The following is a 17,183-nucleotide window of genomic DNA, read 5'->3' as shown; positions in this document are numbered from 1 at the left end:
TCAGGAGCATAAAAAAGTGTAAATTTGTTGTGCTACCGTTTGTCCAACTACTAGTTCAAGCTCTTTGACAGATGCATTACAAAGCCGGTGGATGCTTCCAAACTGTTGTAGTAAAAGCAGAGCTTTTGTTTTCCCAACTCCTGGAATTTGTTGCACGGTTCGAAACACTGATGGCTCTGCCATCTGAGAACACTGTTTACGAAGAAAGGGGTTACTGTTGTGATCCTTGCTTTGTTCACGGACCTGAAGCAAAACAAAACCGTAAGTGACGCTGAGTGCCCTCTGCTGGAGCTCTGCTTTTGGTTTTTACAACAGCCTCTCATCTCAAGAGTTCAATGCAAGCGCTAGGAAGTTTAAAAAAACAGCTCCCTCTTAAGTGTGTGCACCCTTATTAAGGGTTTTGATGCAGATCCACAAAGTCTCACTGGGAAACCAACAGTTGCTTAATACCAACCAGGAATTAAAACAATGATTCTGTCATCTCTTCGATGCAATCAGAGAAAGGATAAAGGAAAAGAGAAACAACATAAGAACACAGTTTCCCCAGCCTGAGATAAAGAAAAATCTCAAGTCAGTTTTGACAGAGCACTTAAATTACAATTATTTAATGCTATCCCGGTGGCATCACAGTGCAAGATCGCATTAAAAAAAAAAAAAATCCAGTATCATATTCTTCAACTTTTAAATTTGTTCCCAAATGAGCCCTCTTTCTGCTGAACTACACTACCCTTTTACTGTTAAAGGATATCTATTCCTTACATTCAAACAAAAAAATACTGTGTTCCTTTAAGATCCCAGTTATTCTTTCTGAGATGAGTTATGATTGTGGGAAAAAGGTAATGCTCCTCATGTCCCACATTTTAATAAATGTTTGTCCACTAACACATGGAACTTACTAGCTGAGTAATAAGTTGAGAAGCTTCTTCTTGATTTGCCACAGGAAGCAACACCATTCCAAGTTCCAGCACAGCAAGCTTTTGTACTGCTAAGAAGTACTGATCACTTATTTGGGTTTTCTCCACAATTACAATTCCTCCAAGACTGCTGGCCTGTATTAAAAGGAAAAAAGCAGAAAAGACCTCATTAATGACAAGCTGATGCAAGGCAACAGAGAGCAAAGCTGTCAAGTATAAGCTGACTGAAAGCAAATCAGAGGAAGAACATAAGTCGCAGCAACAGTACGGAGGTTTAAAACAGTGTTATTACATGCAGGGCTGCATAACTTTTTCAGTTTTCAGGTGGAAATTATCACAAAAGTTTCACTCCACTAGAATTTTAAAGTACTACAAGAAGAATGCTTTCAGAAGCATAAACAAATACCAAATGAAAACTTTTCCTTTTCTCTTTATGTAGTACTTACTTACATTTCTAAACCGAACCAATCTTCGTTTGAATTCATCCCCTGCAACCAAATCTGCTTCAGAAATATATAAAATGCAAGTTCTGTTTGAAAGATGAAAATCCACAAGTCCCAAGCCATCTTCAAAGATGAGTCTAACTTTTCCTTAAGGTGAGATTGTTAAAATGAAAGAGTAGTTAAAAAAAACCACAACAAACTAATAATTGCTTCATAGCACAAACTTCCTAATGTGTCCGTAATCCTAGTAACTTTGTTATCAAAGCATGTTCTTGAAATAGTCAATAGTAATTAGTGTTGAGAGGCCATGAGTATGTTCTCATAGATGAGGAGGATTCTATCCTTGAATCCATCAAGGATGAATCAGAGAAAGAACTCCCAATCAAAGAAAGTAAGTATTGGTATCGTTCTTGAAGAGAAACATCCTGGAGCAGATGGGCACATGGACCTTGAAAATGCTACTAATCTACACCAACTTTTGCCAACTTGGCAGAAAAGTGAAAATTCTGAGTGTCCTAAGGTGAGCTACCTTTATCATAATACTAAAAATCATGCCCATAGGTCAAGACAACCCTAGCCCGGGTGAAGAGCCTTCCCATGAGTATGCATAGTAGCTATAACTTGATTGTGTAATCACATGTAAATTACTAACCGATCAAATATAGATAGGAGGTACTAATATGATAATGATGTTGTAAAATGTGTATATAAACTGCATGGAGAGTGCTGTTTGGTGTGCTTGATTTGTGGGAAACCGCCGAGCACTCAGCCTTGCACAACTCTGAAATAAATAATCAATGTCTTATCCTGGCATGGGAGATTGGCTATTGCACACTGGGTAACAAATCCAATATTTCGGACAAAAACTTGACAATGAACTTCATAGTTTTTAAAAAGCCTTTCTTCTCTTTAAGCAAAACTGGTACAAGCGATCCAAAGTACTGTGTGATGCCTTTAGGAATGCCAATTAATCGCACTTTCAAAGTACAGATTTGAAAGTGCCATAGCTTTTCATTAAACCCTGGACTTGAACAAAAGCATCACATGCTATTCTGAAATAATCATCTTGAGTGTGCTGTGCCAACAGATGATAGCTCAGTCCCAGTATCTATGTAAATTCAAGGGACTTCAGTGCAGGTGCATATTCCCAATAGCTCCACTGCTGTGGTTCCCAAGAAGCAGATACTTCTGCTTCTTCTCTACAGTGCTCAGCAACTATGCAACTATAACAGAACTAATAAGGTAGCTACATGATAGCCAAATAGGAATTTTCAGCCTGCTGTAGACTGTACCATAAATATGGGAGCAGCAAGGCATGGAATAAAACATAGAATCATAGAATCATAGAATCAGTGAGGTTGGAAGGGACCTTTAAGATCATCAAGTCCAACCATTAACCTACCCTGATAAAAACACCACCACTCCTAAACCATGTCCCTAAGCACCTCATCTACCCTTTTCTTAAACACCTCCAGGGATGGTGAATCCACCACCTCTCTGGGCAGCTTATTCCAATGTTTAATAACCCTTTCAGTGAAAAAATGCTTCCTAACATCTAATCTAAACCTGCCCTGACATAACTTGAACCCATTTCCTCTTGTCCTATCACTTGTCGCCAGGGAGAAGAGGTCAGCTCCCATCTCTCTAAAACCTCCTTTCAGGTAGTTGTAGAGGGTGATAAGGTCTCCCCTCAGCCTCCTCTTCTCCAGGCTAAACAACCCCAGATCCCTCAGTCGTTCCTCATAAGGTTTGTCCTCCAGACCCTTCACCAGCTTTGTAGCCCTTCTCTGGACACGCTCCAACACCTCAATGTCCTTCTTGTAGTGAGGGGCCCAAAACTGAACACAGTACTCGAGGTGAGGCCTCACCAGTGCCGAGTACAGGGGGATGATTACTTCCCTAGTCCGGCTCACCACACTATTCCTGATGCAGGCCAGGATGGTGTTGGCCTTCTTGGCTGCCTGGGCACACTGCTGGCTCATGCTCAGCCGGTTGTCCACCAACACCCCCAGGTCCTTTTCTGCCAGGCAGCTTTCGAGCCACTCCGCCCCCAGTCTGTAGCGCTGCATGGGGTTGTTGTGACCCAAGTGCAGGACCCGACACTTGGCCTTGTTGAACCGACACTTGGCCTTGTTGAACCATATGACATGGTATGGTCATATGGTCATATGGTCATACATGAACCGTATGACCATATGAACATATGACAGCCAATCTTAACAGTACTGGGTGATAGAGAGGAATGCTTTGCCTGAATTGTTTTTCCTCTTCCAATTTGTTTGTGCTTACCTTGTAGCCTTTGGGCTATCTCTGATCCTCTCCACTTCTCATTTCCAACCACATGCCCATAAGGGACAACTATAGATCCTGCTGTCACAGGAAAGTTTGCTTTCGTCGTCATCAGACGTTTAAATCTCTACTTCAGTAGCAGTTACACCCTGGAAATAAGTGTGGAAGGGCTATTAACACATTTTATAAAGCTGTTCCAAACTTAATTTTATGATTAAAACTTATAAAATGTAATAATCTGGTAGAGACACCATATACTCCCCGAAGGCACCTTACAGTCACGTTTAACATACCAAAATCAGTAAGCAACTGTTTACTTGAATACAGGCTGTTGGCTTGCAAATTCCACTCCCAACTTTATCGGTCAATCTGAAAAAAAAACTGAATTAAGACATACAGATGACAAAAAAAAAAAAAAAAAACAACAAAACAAACAAAAAACCCCACAAACCCACAATTAAACCACCACACATATTTTCTGTGCCTTCATCCACCCTTGCTGGGAGAAAGTCTGCTTCAATTACAAAGCTGACTCCAGAGGCATCTCCCGCCCTCAGCTGGCAGAAGCCTCCAGGCAGATTATTAGAAGGTAGTTGCTGGGAGAGATTATTTTCAGGTTTGCCGGCTTTATACGGTGTCCTTACTTTACTGGGAAACGGGAGTCTTTGAGGCTAAGGCGCGATTTAAGGAGAAGAGCCAAAGACGAGCCGGTCCCATCGCAAACACCACCCCTCCGAGCCGCACCTTGCAGCCCGCCCCACAGCGAGCTCTCACCAGGGGCCCGCTCGGAGAGGAGCGGGGAGACGGCCCCGAGGGCGGCCGCCGGCCCACTGCTGGCCTGCCCAGAAGAGGCTGAGCTCCGTCCCGGGTCGCGGCCTCTCCTCCGGAGGCCGCACGGGAGGCAGCAGACACCGACCGGGAAGGAACGGCCACCGCCCCCTCAGCAGAGACACCGCCTCACAACCGCCCGGCGAACAGCCCGCCTCAGAGCGCGCGCCTGCGTGACAGCGGCAGCCGCAAATAGGAAGCGACAGCTCTACCGCCCGTGAGCCAATAAGAAGGCGGGGTGAGGCGGACCTCACCACTGGTAGGTTGCTAAGGCCTGAGGAGGGGGAGTAAGACGCGTGCTGATTGGGGGACGACAAACCCGCAGCAAATCCGCCACGTCGTTGTTAGCAGGCGGGTGGCGACGGGGGAAGCGTCCGAAGCGGGGAGAAAGTAGTCGGGAGGTGGTGGCGGAGACCCATCCTCTACCCGGTCCCGATGGCGTTTAGTTTCAGGAGAGGCCAAAAAGGCCCCTTCGTGAGTATCGCCCCGTGCAGGGCGGGTCGCCGTCCCCGTGAGGCAGGGCCAGCGGGGGTGGCGCGCGGCCGCGCCCGGGCGAGACGGGCGGAAGCCCGCAGGGAAGGCGGCTGCGCTCTGCGGGTGATGGCTGGGTAGTTTGAAGTGAAAAACGGGGAGAGGCATAAATCCCCAGCAAAGGAAAGAAAGGGTCCGGAGGCCGGGTGCTGGTGCTGTCCTTTCCCTGTCCCGGGCCTGCCCGTCTTCTCCAGAGGCGCCTGGCTCGGGCGGGGCGGGGCGGTGTTCCCGGCGGCCTTCCCCTCCAGGGATCCTCTGGCTGCCGGCGGGGGCTGGAGCCACGGGGGGAGTGGAAGTACAGCTCGCTCGCTTCTAGGGCTTGCTGAGCTGGTCCTCGAAGCACACGATCGCTGCCGTAAAGTGAGCTAGTAACAGTTCATAGCGAAAGCTTAAAGCAGCCAGGCGTTGCAGGATTGTCAGCAGTGGTGCCGGGCATTATCTTTTAACGTACGTGAAGTAATCGAAGGGGTTTTTTAGTATTAGAATGAAAGAAAGTACTCATCTTCTGTTGCTTCTTACTTTTAATGTGGGATGACAGCATCCTTTTACCGCAGCTGTATTCCCTGGTAATCATAGGAAGACATCTACAGTGGACAGCCTCTAGTAAACAAAATGGTGCATGCCAGACCGACTTCCAGTGCATTTGCAAGATAAAATCGAGTAAAAAGACAGTCTTGGTAATGCGCCATTTAGTTATTTGATGCAGCTTCTTGTAAAGACAGAAATGTTTCCCAGTTCAGCTGCTCGTTATCCTGTTAGAGAAGACAATTAAAGAATAATTGCAAAAAAAAACCCAAAACAAAACAAAACTCTCTGTAGCAGAAACTTAGCCAGTTTTACTCCACAAAAAGGAAACCTCTGTCTGAAGGTGATGGACTTTATTATGACGTAGTATTTTCTCATGCCTAGAGAGAGGAAAGAGGCAATGGGCACAAATTCAAACACAAAATTCAACCTAAACATAATAATAATTTAAAAGAAATACTGTAAGAGTGGTCCAACACTGGAACAAGTTGCCCAGGGAGGTTGTGGAGTCTCCACCCCTGGAGATACTCAAATCCAACTGGACAGGATCCCAAGCAGCCCTCTCTAGTTCACCCTGCTTTGAGCAGGGACTTGGTCTAGACAATCTCCAGACCTCCCTTCCAACTCAACCATTATGTGATTCCATTCAAAGTACTCTTTGTAGGGAATTCTGGTCTCAGTTTTTCTGAGCTGGTACTTAATGTTATCCTTTAAAAAAAAAAAAAAGTTGAGTTGGCTGATAAAAATGTATTAGGATGGTTTGGGATTTTTTATTCAGATTGAACCTTTGACTGCAAGACTTGTTTAGTGATACTTTTTTCTTCCATTTCATACTGCTATGACTGGGGATTACTTCTGACTGACAGATTCTACAAGAAAGGGACTAATATTGTTGCTCTGAAGCAGGGTTCAAATATTTTGAAAAAAGTTAATTTCTAGTACTCCTTTTCTCTTGTATATATACAGGAAAAAAACTTCAGTTAGTTAAAATTCTGTTTTTGCTGATTGTGATATAGTGGGTGGAAAACCTACATTCATGGGTCTTATGTAAATTACATTTCTAACTTTCATTAGCAGTTGTTCATACATGTTAAAAAGTTAAACTTGGAACCATTTCAAGTCTTCTGTTTACATTAATTGCATGTAGTTGTTCTTCCTTTTTATATTATTTTGCATTGTTAGTTTTTGTGCATGTTCAATTCCGTGTTTTTTCATTGTGATCCTTAAAGTCATTGTCAACTAATTTTATTTTAAATTGTTTAGAAACATATAGCTCATGGCCTGGTCCCTGCCGCTACCATAGCTCCTAAACCTGCAGTTCCCCGCACCCCTCCCCCTCGTAGTCCAAACCCTTCTCCAGAAAGGCCCAGGTAGGTTTTGAGTTTGTTTGGGTTTTTTTGGTTCCTCAATTACAATAGCACACTAGAAAAGCATGATTAGAAGAGCTGCATGTCCTTGCTGCAGTATTTACATAAACCTTTTTATAAATAGAATATATTTGTAATTGGGGCAGTTCCCTTCTTTGAACTTTCGAGATACCTATTTTTCTCCCACTCCTAAGCGTGCTAAATAATTAGGACAGTGACCATTACGAATATGTAACTTATTATAAATCTGAATTGATTAAAGACAAATGGACTATTTAAAGTTAGAGCCATTTTTTAATTTGGCTGCTACAGTGGAGTGTAGGACTGTAGCTGTACTAGTACTGTAAGTCAGGATATTTTAACTCGTTAGAAAGGCGTAACTTAAATGTGACTGACATGCCATTTTATTGCACATTAAAAAATGCAGTGACTTAAAAAAAACTGGCATGTAAAATCATGTTGAATTGGATTTGAATTAGCTATATAGGCAAGGTACATAAAGAGAAAATACAGTTTTATTTTTATTTTCATTTGTAGTTTCTTGCAGTTTTTCTGTTTTCTCTATGTTTAGTTCAGTTCTGGTTGTTTTCTGTGGTCTTTCTAGTGTCTGTAACATGCCTACTTAATCCTGGTTCATTTCTTCTTCCTTTTTGACCTCCAGTTGTTGTCATTCCTGTTACAGTCCTCACCATTCCTCTCCTTTAATCTTTGTTCATACTTGTTTTTTCCTCTTCATGTTACTCTTCTCTATATTCTGCAGCATCCCACAAATAGGCACTTCTATCTACTTATGCTTGCCCTAGTTCGCAATGTGCTAGCATTTATTAACAGCTTCAAAGTCATCAGTAAACGCTTCAGAGTAGGAAATAAAGGAAGCTAGGAGACAAAATAGCAGAACATGGAACGCTTTTTCAACACAATGACAGATAGTACTGTTATGGCTAAAGTGAATGCTAAGTACTGTAAATTATTGATGTCAATTTTGGGAACGTAACTCAGTATATTCCATGATTTTCATGCATGTGATCTGGGATAACCAATAGGTATTGTACTTTACTCTTAGATAGCTGTGTTACAATAGCTTGCCTAGTTTCCTGCTTTACTTTAAGAGTTAATCGTTTATAACCAGTCCCTTAGCACTTTCAGTGGTGTTTATGCTTGTTAACTGTGAACATTTTGCTTTGCTTAAATAGTGAAGGCATTTTACAATGGAAAAAAATATAAAACGTGGAGCACAGAGAAGACCTCAGTATTGTTTCATTGCTCTATTCTGTTTTCTTCCAGATCTGCTCTAGCAGCAGCTATCCTTGCAACAACACTAACAGGGCGCACTGTTGCTATTCCTCAGCCTCGGCAGCGATCACTTTCTGAAAGCGATTCCACCTATGTAGAACAAGAATGCTTTGAACCATATGCCACAGCCACAGAGCTCAGAATGGGGTAGTGTATACTTTCTGTTATATTAGAAATAGAACCTGTCAATGACATAATTTTACCAAAGAGTTACAGCAAACTAATCCAACTCCTAGTGTTATAGCCACTTACTTTTTTCTCACCACATCATAAATTGGGTCTGAAGTGTCTACAGTCCTCATTCCGTTTCTCATAAAGTGATGTCATGCATACAATCTTCAGAGAGGGAGATTTGGATTGTACAGCAGTCACAAGTAAAAACGTGTATTGTTTCTGCCAAATGATGATCAAACAGTTGATCACTGAGGAATCATCTGGATTACGTCAGGTATTTCCTTTGTGCTAAATAATTATTTCAGACTCTTATTTTGGTAGAATTAGCAACCTTCTGTCTCTAATTTGGCATTTTCTTTAAGATAGAGAAGAAAATGTAGCTCCAGCGTTAATCATCTATTTTAAAGCATAGACATAGGCTAAATTCCTTGTTTGCAGCTAACAGAAGTTTAGATGTCTGTTTGTGTCGGCTGTTTGGACTTGTGTATATTCTAAGACTGATGGTTCTACTTTACTAGTGTTTTGGTTTTTTTTTTTTTTTGGAAGAGTAAGCAATACTGAAACAGGCTTTAAACTGCTTTCTACTTGCAGGCCCAACTGGAAACTTGATGGTAGCGACAGATCTCCTGTACAGTCCCTGGAAATATCAGGCAATTACTGTGAGGATGAGGACATGGATACCTATCTTTCGGATGCTGATAAAGAGGCAGAGTCCAGCTGTCAGAGTAATGAGAAAAGGGGAGAAAGCTTTAGCACCAATGCTATTTATGCTGTTCCCTGCAAAAATAAAAAGGTAGAATTTTAAAATGTGTTAATTCCTCTTATCATGTTTAAATATATTAGTGCAAATATTAAATATTTCTAAGGCTTTTAATTCTCTTCTTACTCTTTAGACATTAATTTGATTTTTATTTCACATGCTTCTCTTCGTGGTTCATTTACTCCTACACAAGTTTGGCTTGTTTGTTGATCATCACAGATTCCGTATCTCTGATTATTAGGAGCCTTTCCTTATTAAGAAAACACTGGTATTGTGTATAATTATTGTGCATAATTTAGTCTTGTAAAACGTACGATATTTTATGTTAAGTGTGATACTTCTATAGTAGATTATTTGTTAAAAGCACTAGGAACTTTACTATTATAAATGTAAAAAAGCTTAGTTATTGATTCAGTATTGTGCTAACGAGTAGATACCTGTATAGAGACAGGGAGATTCAGAATCAAACAAAATAAATTACCTTGTCTTGAAGACCAGTGGATTTTTCTATGTTACAGGTTTGGATTGTCTTAACCCGCAATGCGCAGGTTAATGCTCCTAAGGCACATGCAAAGTTCAGTTTGCATCTCTGTCCAAAATGATACAAAAATTTAACAAACAGGAAGAAGTAACTGAGTAGTAAAGAGGCAATATAACACTATGTATGTGAAAAAAATCAGAAAACACCCATAGGTGAAGAGATAGTAGTCAGAAAGAGGAGGGGATCTAAAAAAAAAAAAAAGGGGGTGAATGGAGTGTGTAGGACACTGGTATGCAATCAACAGAGGAAAAACAGCAGCGACAATGTTAAAAATTATTCACTAATCCCTTAGTGCTGTGATATAGAAAATAAACGGTTGATCTTTTATTAAGAGCAAGTTTAGATACAACACAGAACAAGCAACCACAGGAAGGATCATTTGATAGACTCTTGTGACTGAATAAAGTAACAGGGAATATTTGCCCTGTGAACTAAATGACTATCATAGTTTCCTACCTCCTGCTGATCACTGTAAGATTTAGATTTTATTTACATAGACCCCTAAAACAAAAAGGTATGTCTTGTAATTTATTATCTTAAAATATTGGAGTACAATTCCAAATGTGACTGGGACATTAGTACACTAAAGGTTTCATACAGATATCAAGACACGTGGGCTATTTTAACAGTGTTACCATGATTTAGATGGGCTTGTCTTATTTTTACACAGGAAGAGTTTCCACCATCTCCTAGTACTAATATTGACAAGAAAGAGGCGCCTTCTCATGAAACCGAGTTTCACGTACTGGTGCATGAGTCAAACGTGCAAACAGAAGGTAAATAAACTTTACTTTAGTCAAAATACTGTACCTTTTAATACTGTGGGGTAAAATAATTTTTTAATAAAATAAATGTAATACTATATCATAACGAAATATTCCTTTTTTTTTTTCAAGAGCAATGGAAGAAATGATACTAAATACTTAGCCATTTCTAGCAGTTACAGAAAATTTAAAATCTGTATAAAGAGGGAAGATTGGTATATATTCATCATATAACTGAAACTCCTAAACATCCACTATCAGCCAGTGTAAAAAGGGGGGGAGGGGGAAGTGTTTTGTGAATTCTTTGTCTTGTCTAGTACAGTCATTCTGTACTATGTTTCTGTTGATATATGTGCCAGAATCAATCCAGTTTATACTCTGGAAACTATTGGAGTATTACTGTGCTCAAAAAATGGAAAAACGTAGAAACTACCAATGTTAAAACAAAACAAAACAAAACAAAACAAACAACCCTGACACATAGAATTAATCAGTCATTTTTCTTGGATAAAAAAAGTCATGTCTGAAAATCAGCAGTAAGAACTTTTTTTTTTTTTAAATGATAAAATTGCAAACTGGTCTAGTGAGAGGTGTCCCTGCCTAAGGCAGAGGGGTTGGAACTCGATGATCTTCAAGGTCCTTTCCAACCTAAACCATTGATTCTATGATTGTTTATCCTTTCTACAGAAGTTGTTTCATTCTTGCTGTCTTTTAAGGTCTGGGCCTTAAAATTGTATATTGAGTCACACAGGAGGGTTCTGACAGAATAGAAAGCTGAACATGATCATCAGTCTCAGGTTATCACCCTAAGCTCTGAACTGTTAAACTTCACAAATAATTTTTTTGCAGTAAGTAATTTCATTATATCGGGGACATCTGGTTCATAACTGGACCTGTGATTAAGCAGTTTTCTTGCAACAGTGGAATATCATGGAGAAAAAAATATTATGAGAGCAAGACCAATCTACCAGCATAGGGGATTTATTGTATAATTTTCTTGTCGATTATTTTAAAATCAGGAAAACAGGAAATCAGAATTTGTTCTAGAGCTGCAAAATGCAGAGGCTGGCAGCACTCTAGTAGCGATCAAATAGGAAAGAGAAAGCAGAACTGAGTCTGTTTTGAAAAATCTTTGTCTTTCTAAGTTTTATTCATGTTGGAACCCAGTGTTGCTTCAATATTATTTCAGTGGAATTATTTGAAAAGCTTTGTAGAGAACAATATCCAGAAGGAATGGGTTGCTTTGATAAAACCATTTGGGAAGCGGATGCATTAAACTGGAAAGAACAGAGTGTATAAACTGTTTCTAATCCCTCTTCTACATAGTAAGTGCTGCAGATCTTGAAAGCTGTCAGATTTGCACTTGCCTTGTTCAGAGATGCAGCAAAATCAATGAAAACATTTCATTTGTCTTTTAGTCAAATTCTAAAAGAATAGTGGAAGACAATACAACTTCATTTCTTCAAATTACATCTATACAGTGTGAGGTAAAGTAAGGTCTCACATCAGTATCCTGATACACCATGAAAGAGATAAGGGAAAGTTAGTGATCTGATTTGTGGTGTCTGGAGGACTTTCTTACCTTTATTAGCCGTACGTAATATGTGTATTTACATATCCATATAAACCCTTATAATTTATGGACTTACAAATACTTTTGTTTTTAATTGACTGAAAGATCTGTTTTTCTTTAACAGAAGACCAACATCTTGGCTTGAATGTAAAGGTAAGACTTATATGAGGGTTACTTTATGATGCGTTTTGGAAAAAAGGGTCTATAAAGAGCTAGTTTACAGTCACTTAAATGAAAACTAATTTATTGCCACTAGGTAATCTTGTTCTTGTGGTGTACAAGAATGGCTAAGCATTCCTTTTGAAAAACACCGCTACAGAGGTAAATAGGCCATACAAAAATTGGGATTATTTTTTTTTTTTAGTATATCTTCTGTTGCTCATCATGGGAAAGAAAGAAAACGAGAGTGGAAGATATCATGTTATAGCAAGAGATAGCTCTTACTGATAATTTTCAAATTATGAGCCTGGCTTCTACCAGATTTTTATCTAGTTTTCCAGCTGGGCGCATCTGACTGCTTTCAGAGGCTTAAAAAGAATACCCAGCAGTTTTGTTTCTCAGATCAACTTACTGGAATATTATTTACAAAAATGGTCAGTTCTTCCATTGTTAACATCGCTTCATTTCTTCAAGTTCTTGACCACATGTATTTTCTTTTGAAATTGTTCTTCAGTTTTGACTCATTTAGTCATCAGTGTCTCGGTATGTTAAATTACATGGCATCATATCCTTACAGAACTTCACTGCTCTTTCATAAAAATGTGGAGAAAGTTTGTATATCAATTATGTTCACCGCAAGTAAATACATTAATATAAATTCTGCCTGCAGTTCTTTCCTGATGAAAGAACCTTCTGAAAATGTAGAATAGGTACTTTTTTTTTAATTTTTACCAGCAAAGGGAGAACAAAGTTGAACGTTTTACATTTTAATTTATTTGCTGATTCCCAGTTAGGGACTGACAGTTCATATCATAATTGAATATTCTAAAGTCATATTTTATACAAACTAACAAGGGGGAGCAATATCCATCCTGTTTGGTCAAGAAGCTTTATGTTTATGCAGCTTCTATGTCCACCATAAAATTGTTTTGAGAACTGTACATCGCTGACAACTAAAGAAAATATTAACAGTCTGAAGTGTCCACAAGTGATAAGAGACAAAATGATGTCAAGATGGGTAAATGACAAGTCATATATTGTCAGTTGTTGATATAAAAGAAACGGCTTCAAAAGTTCTGTTTAAGTTCTCCAATAGTGATGCTGTTCAGAGTACTTCAGAAAGGATAATTGTCAAAGCAAATTGTCTCATTTTTTCTTTCTCTGCTAGGAAGAAAAATCATTAGCTGAAAACCTGATACGTGAAAAGCCTCCACCATCCCCAGGTACTTCTGATTTTTCTATGACTTTACTACAAATCTTCACTTTAATAATATGCGTATGTATATAAAAATATATTTTCCTGCTTGTATTCTCTCAGCCTAATTTGGGGAAGGGGGGAGAGTACTTCTCCTGTACAGATGACAAAGTGCCAAGTGCTCTGTGATATGTATAAAAACAATAGCTCCAGACTTTTTGTGTTAGGTATTTTAGACTTGTTTTTGTTTTCCAATCATCTGAGTGACTTTTGAAGTATTAAGTAAATGATTGTAAAGCAATGTAATGAAATTAAAGTCATACAGGAAACTCTCCAATCCCTTAAGTTTCACCTACGCTAGAGGATGTCACCATTATTAAGTATCCCATAGCAACTGAAGGGGTAAACATAAAGTGATACGAGATCCATAGTCTACCTTCAGCTAGTGCCTTATTACTGCATCCACGTAACAATTCCCAGCACAGCACCTCTGAACTTTGTGTGTCACATCGACAGGATATGTGCCTATCATAAACTCATGGGGTTTTGTGTATTTTGTGTATTTCTGTGCTAAGTATCTTACGCCTTCTCGCAGGAAGTTAACAGTGACCATAAACACATGAAGCTGTTACATGTCATCAATAACAGAGATACCTCTGTATTTCAAAACCATTTATTGGGTTTCATATAGATCCTATACTAAGGAACTGTTCTGTACTAACTTATGTTATGGCTGGAGAGCAGCCCTGAGGAGAAGGACCTGGGGGTGCTGATTGACGAGAAGCTCAACATGAGCCAGCAACATGCGATTGCAGCCCAGAAGGCCAACCGTATCCTGGGCTGCATCAGAAGTGTGGCCAGCAGGTCAAAGGAGGGGATTCTGCCCCTCTGCTCCACTCTGGTGAGACCCCACCTGGATTACTGCCTCCAGCTCTGGAGTCACCACCATAAGAAGGTCATGGACCTGCTGGAGCAGGTCCAGAGGAGAGCCATGAGGATGACCTGAGGGCTGGAGCATCTCTCCTATGAGGAGAGGCTGAAAGAGTTGGGGCTGTTGAGCCTGGAGAAGAGAAGGCTCCGGGGAGATCTTATTGTGGCCTTCCTGTCCCTAAAGGGGGCCTACAGGAGAGCTGGGGAAGGACTTTTTACCTAGGGCATGTAGTGATAGGACAAGAGGGAATGGCTTTAAACTGGAAGAGGGCAGGTTCAGATTGAACATTAGGAAGAAGTTTTTCATTGTGAGGGTGGTGAGGCACTGGAAGAGGTTGCCCAGAGAGGTTGTTGAGGCCCCATCCCTGGAGGTGTTCAAGGCCAGGCTGGACGTGGCCTTGGGCAACCTGGTCTGGTGGGAGTTGTCCCTGTCTATGGCAGGGGGGTTGGAACTCGATGATCTTCAAGGTCCTTTCCAACCTAAACCATTCTGTGATTCTATGATTCTATGTTTGCGCCCGTATGCTGTTAGATTATGCTGGCTCTTAGAAGTCTGATGGTAAGGGTAAAATTTCAGCCTTCATTTTAATAGGTAAGCTGTTTAGCCCGTACAGATGCAAATTAAAATTTGAAAGCATGATCCGTTATTACTGATGCAACAATATATCCACAATTTTGCAGATGATCTAAAATTTTACTTTTGTAAGGACTGTTAAGTGACTTCTGTTCAGTAACAGATCATCGAAGCCTGTTCAGTGGGAAGGAGGGTAAAGATTTCATTACACAGGTGATTAAAATAAGGGAGTAAGAGGACTGACTAGTCCATGCAGGGCACATCCACTGCAGTAAGCAAAATGTATATTTCTGTCTCACCTCTCTAGTCACCCATGCTGGGGAGAGGGAGATCTGCTGACACTTTCTTTGCCCTTTAAGGAGAGAAAAGAAGGGAACTTGCAGTCACTCCACTATATAGCTCTCTTTACAAATCCACATTTTTCATTCTCTCTGGCCTTATCTTCTGGGACCCATGAGCTGATTTATATTTTGTAAAGTATCACTCATTGTTATGGTTTGAGAAACCTGTAACAATTTATTGTCGTTCAGACAGTCATTCTATCGCCTGACGACCCCTTCCCACCCAGGAAAGGGAGTCAGGAAAAAACAAGGAAATGCAGGAGTTGAAGTATAAACAGATTTAATAGAGTAAGATTAGATAATTAACACTAATAGCACTAAAGAACCAATACTGATCCCCATACCAATACAGAATATGCACAGATTATACTCAGCCAATTCTATCAGGAGGAAGCTGTGCACTCCCCGCAGTGGACAGTAAGTGTGGGACACTGCGAGCGCTATGGCTTCGGGAGGAAGGGAAGGGCTCAGGATGGCAGCCGTCGAGAGAGAGATAACTTCACAGCAAACTTTCTAATTTATAGTGAATGTGACGTTGATGGTATGAAATAATCCTGTTGGCCGGCTTGGGTCGAGTTCTCAGGTTTTGCTCCCCCTCATCCCTGCACCTGGCAAGCTCGAAAACACTGAGACCTTGAGACCCACACACCATAGCTGGCTAGAAAGTCAGTATTTTCAAATTCAGACACTAGAGTCTTCTAAAAATGCAGTCTTCCCAAGTATTAGAAGAGAAATTAATCCTGTGTTGCTCAAATGAGGACACTCATTTGAGCAACGCTCATGCTAATATTAGAAAAATTTATTATAATTTGCTGAAACATGTATTCAAGTCTGAATACCATTTAAATACATCGTACTGTGACATTACAGATGTGTCTATTCGGGCAAGACAAGCACGGGAAAATATGACTAAAGAAAAGTTCAGAGAACTGAAACAAGAAAATTGGTCTCTGAACAAAGCATACCAGGCTATGGTCCAACAATTTGAGAGAACAAAACAGCAAATGGAAGAACAGCAATTAAAGCTGAAGAGACTAGAACAAGAAAACAGAAGACTTAAAGAAGCTGCGGAGAAGTCACAAAGAGAAGGTGTGAGAAACATATAAGCTATTCTGTAGTTAACTTGTTCGATTTTTCTGATTCCGTACAACCTATTCCTGCAGTAGTAGGTTTCCATTGATTTGAGCAAGTATCTATGCAGAAGTCATTTCTGAACAGTATTTTCTATATTTGTAGAAATTTTGTCAAGGAATATTTACATAATATTGAAAAAAATTTACTTGCTCGTTTGAAATTTAATGGTTTTTTATTAGTAATTTCATATGGGATTATTCCATTACAGTATTTTGAGAGAAGTTTTCTTATGATCCTAGCTTACTGAGAGGGTTTTTCTTCCTTAAAATTAACAAATGATTGTGAACATTTCTTGAATTTTGATTGAACTTTCTTGTTGGATATTTGTTTTAATAGAGGAGGCTACAGAATTACTTTCTCTCAGACAGCAAGCACAAGAACTGGTAGATGAAAATGATGCTTTGAAAATGACGGTCCATCGTTTAAATGTAGAATTAAGTCGCTATCAAACTAAATTCAGGCCATTGTCCCAAGAAGAGGTGAGAATCTTGGTTATAAAGGTAGTCTGTACTGAAATGTCCCGTTCCCATTGTCCTTTCATTCATCTTTGAGTTTTTAAGACTATTTTCTCCAAATCTGCCACTAAGTCTAGAAATGGCATAGGCTGTATGAAATTTAACATAAGCATTTATCGTTAAGTCTAACTTCTTAAAGTTAGACTTTCTCCTATATTAGCAAGATAGTGACCTTCCAGTTTTGTTGACTTCATTGAGTGTGTGTTAAATATGCAACACATCTAGTTAGAAACATAAGCCTGTTTGGGGTGATAGCTGTGAATGCAGTGGACAGTGATTGGTGCTTCAAAAAGCGGGAAATAATTTCAGTATCTTTTAAAAAAATCTACTTTA

At 39.9% G+C, this 17,183-nt stretch overlaps 2 protein-coding genes across 2 annotated transcripts in view; one reads left to right on the top strand and one right to left on the bottom strand.

The window, feature by feature from the left end:
- On the bottom strand, positions 1-4,586 carry FAAP24 (FA core complex associated protein 24; the record flags this gene model as incomplete). The annotated part of the gene is made up of 6 exons (XM_082489463.1): positions 4,421-4,586; positions 3,940-4,015; positions 3,647-3,795; positions 1,365-1,504; positions 897-1,049; positions 1-243 (listed from the first exon to the last, which is right to left on the bottom strand). Exons 3-6 carry the CDS (start codon positions 3,756-3,758, stop codon positions 1-3), a joined length of 648 nt encoding a protein of 215 aa, XP_082345589.1. The 5' UTR covers positions 3,759-3,795; positions 3,940-4,015; positions 4,421-4,586.
- Positions 4,587-4,832: 246 nt separating this feature from the next.
- Positions 4,833-17,183, top strand: part of CEP89 (centrosomal protein 89) — a 43,239-nt gene continuing 30,888 nt past the window's right edge. The window contains exons 1-9 of the mRNA XM_082489415.1: positions 4,833-4,948; positions 6,794-6,900; positions 8,182-8,337; positions 8,956-9,157; positions 10,336-10,441; positions 12,127-12,155; positions 13,330-13,384; positions 16,072-16,290; positions 16,672-16,814. Of these exons, the coding sequence (XP_082345541.1) occupies positions 4,910-4,948; positions 6,794-6,900; positions 8,182-8,337; positions 8,956-9,157; positions 10,336-10,441; positions 12,127-12,155; positions 13,330-13,384; positions 16,072-16,290; positions 16,672-16,814 (1,056 nt within the window). The 5' untranslated portion in view covers positions 4,833-4,909. The remainder of the gene's footprint in view (positions 4,949-6,793; positions 6,901-8,181; positions 8,338-8,955; positions 9,158-10,335; positions 10,442-12,126; positions 12,156-13,329; positions 13,385-16,071; positions 16,291-16,671; positions 16,815-17,183) is intronic.

This window comes from Vanellus vanellus (assembly GCF_965231255.1).
Source record: "Vanellus vanellus genome assembly, chromosome: 12".
Lineage (NCBI taxonomy): Eukaryota > Metazoa > Chordata > Aves > Charadriiformes > Charadriidae > Vanellus > Vanellus vanellus.
The sequence above is the reverse complement of the archived record's forward strand: the minus strand, read 5'-3'. Positions and strand labels throughout refer to the sequence as shown.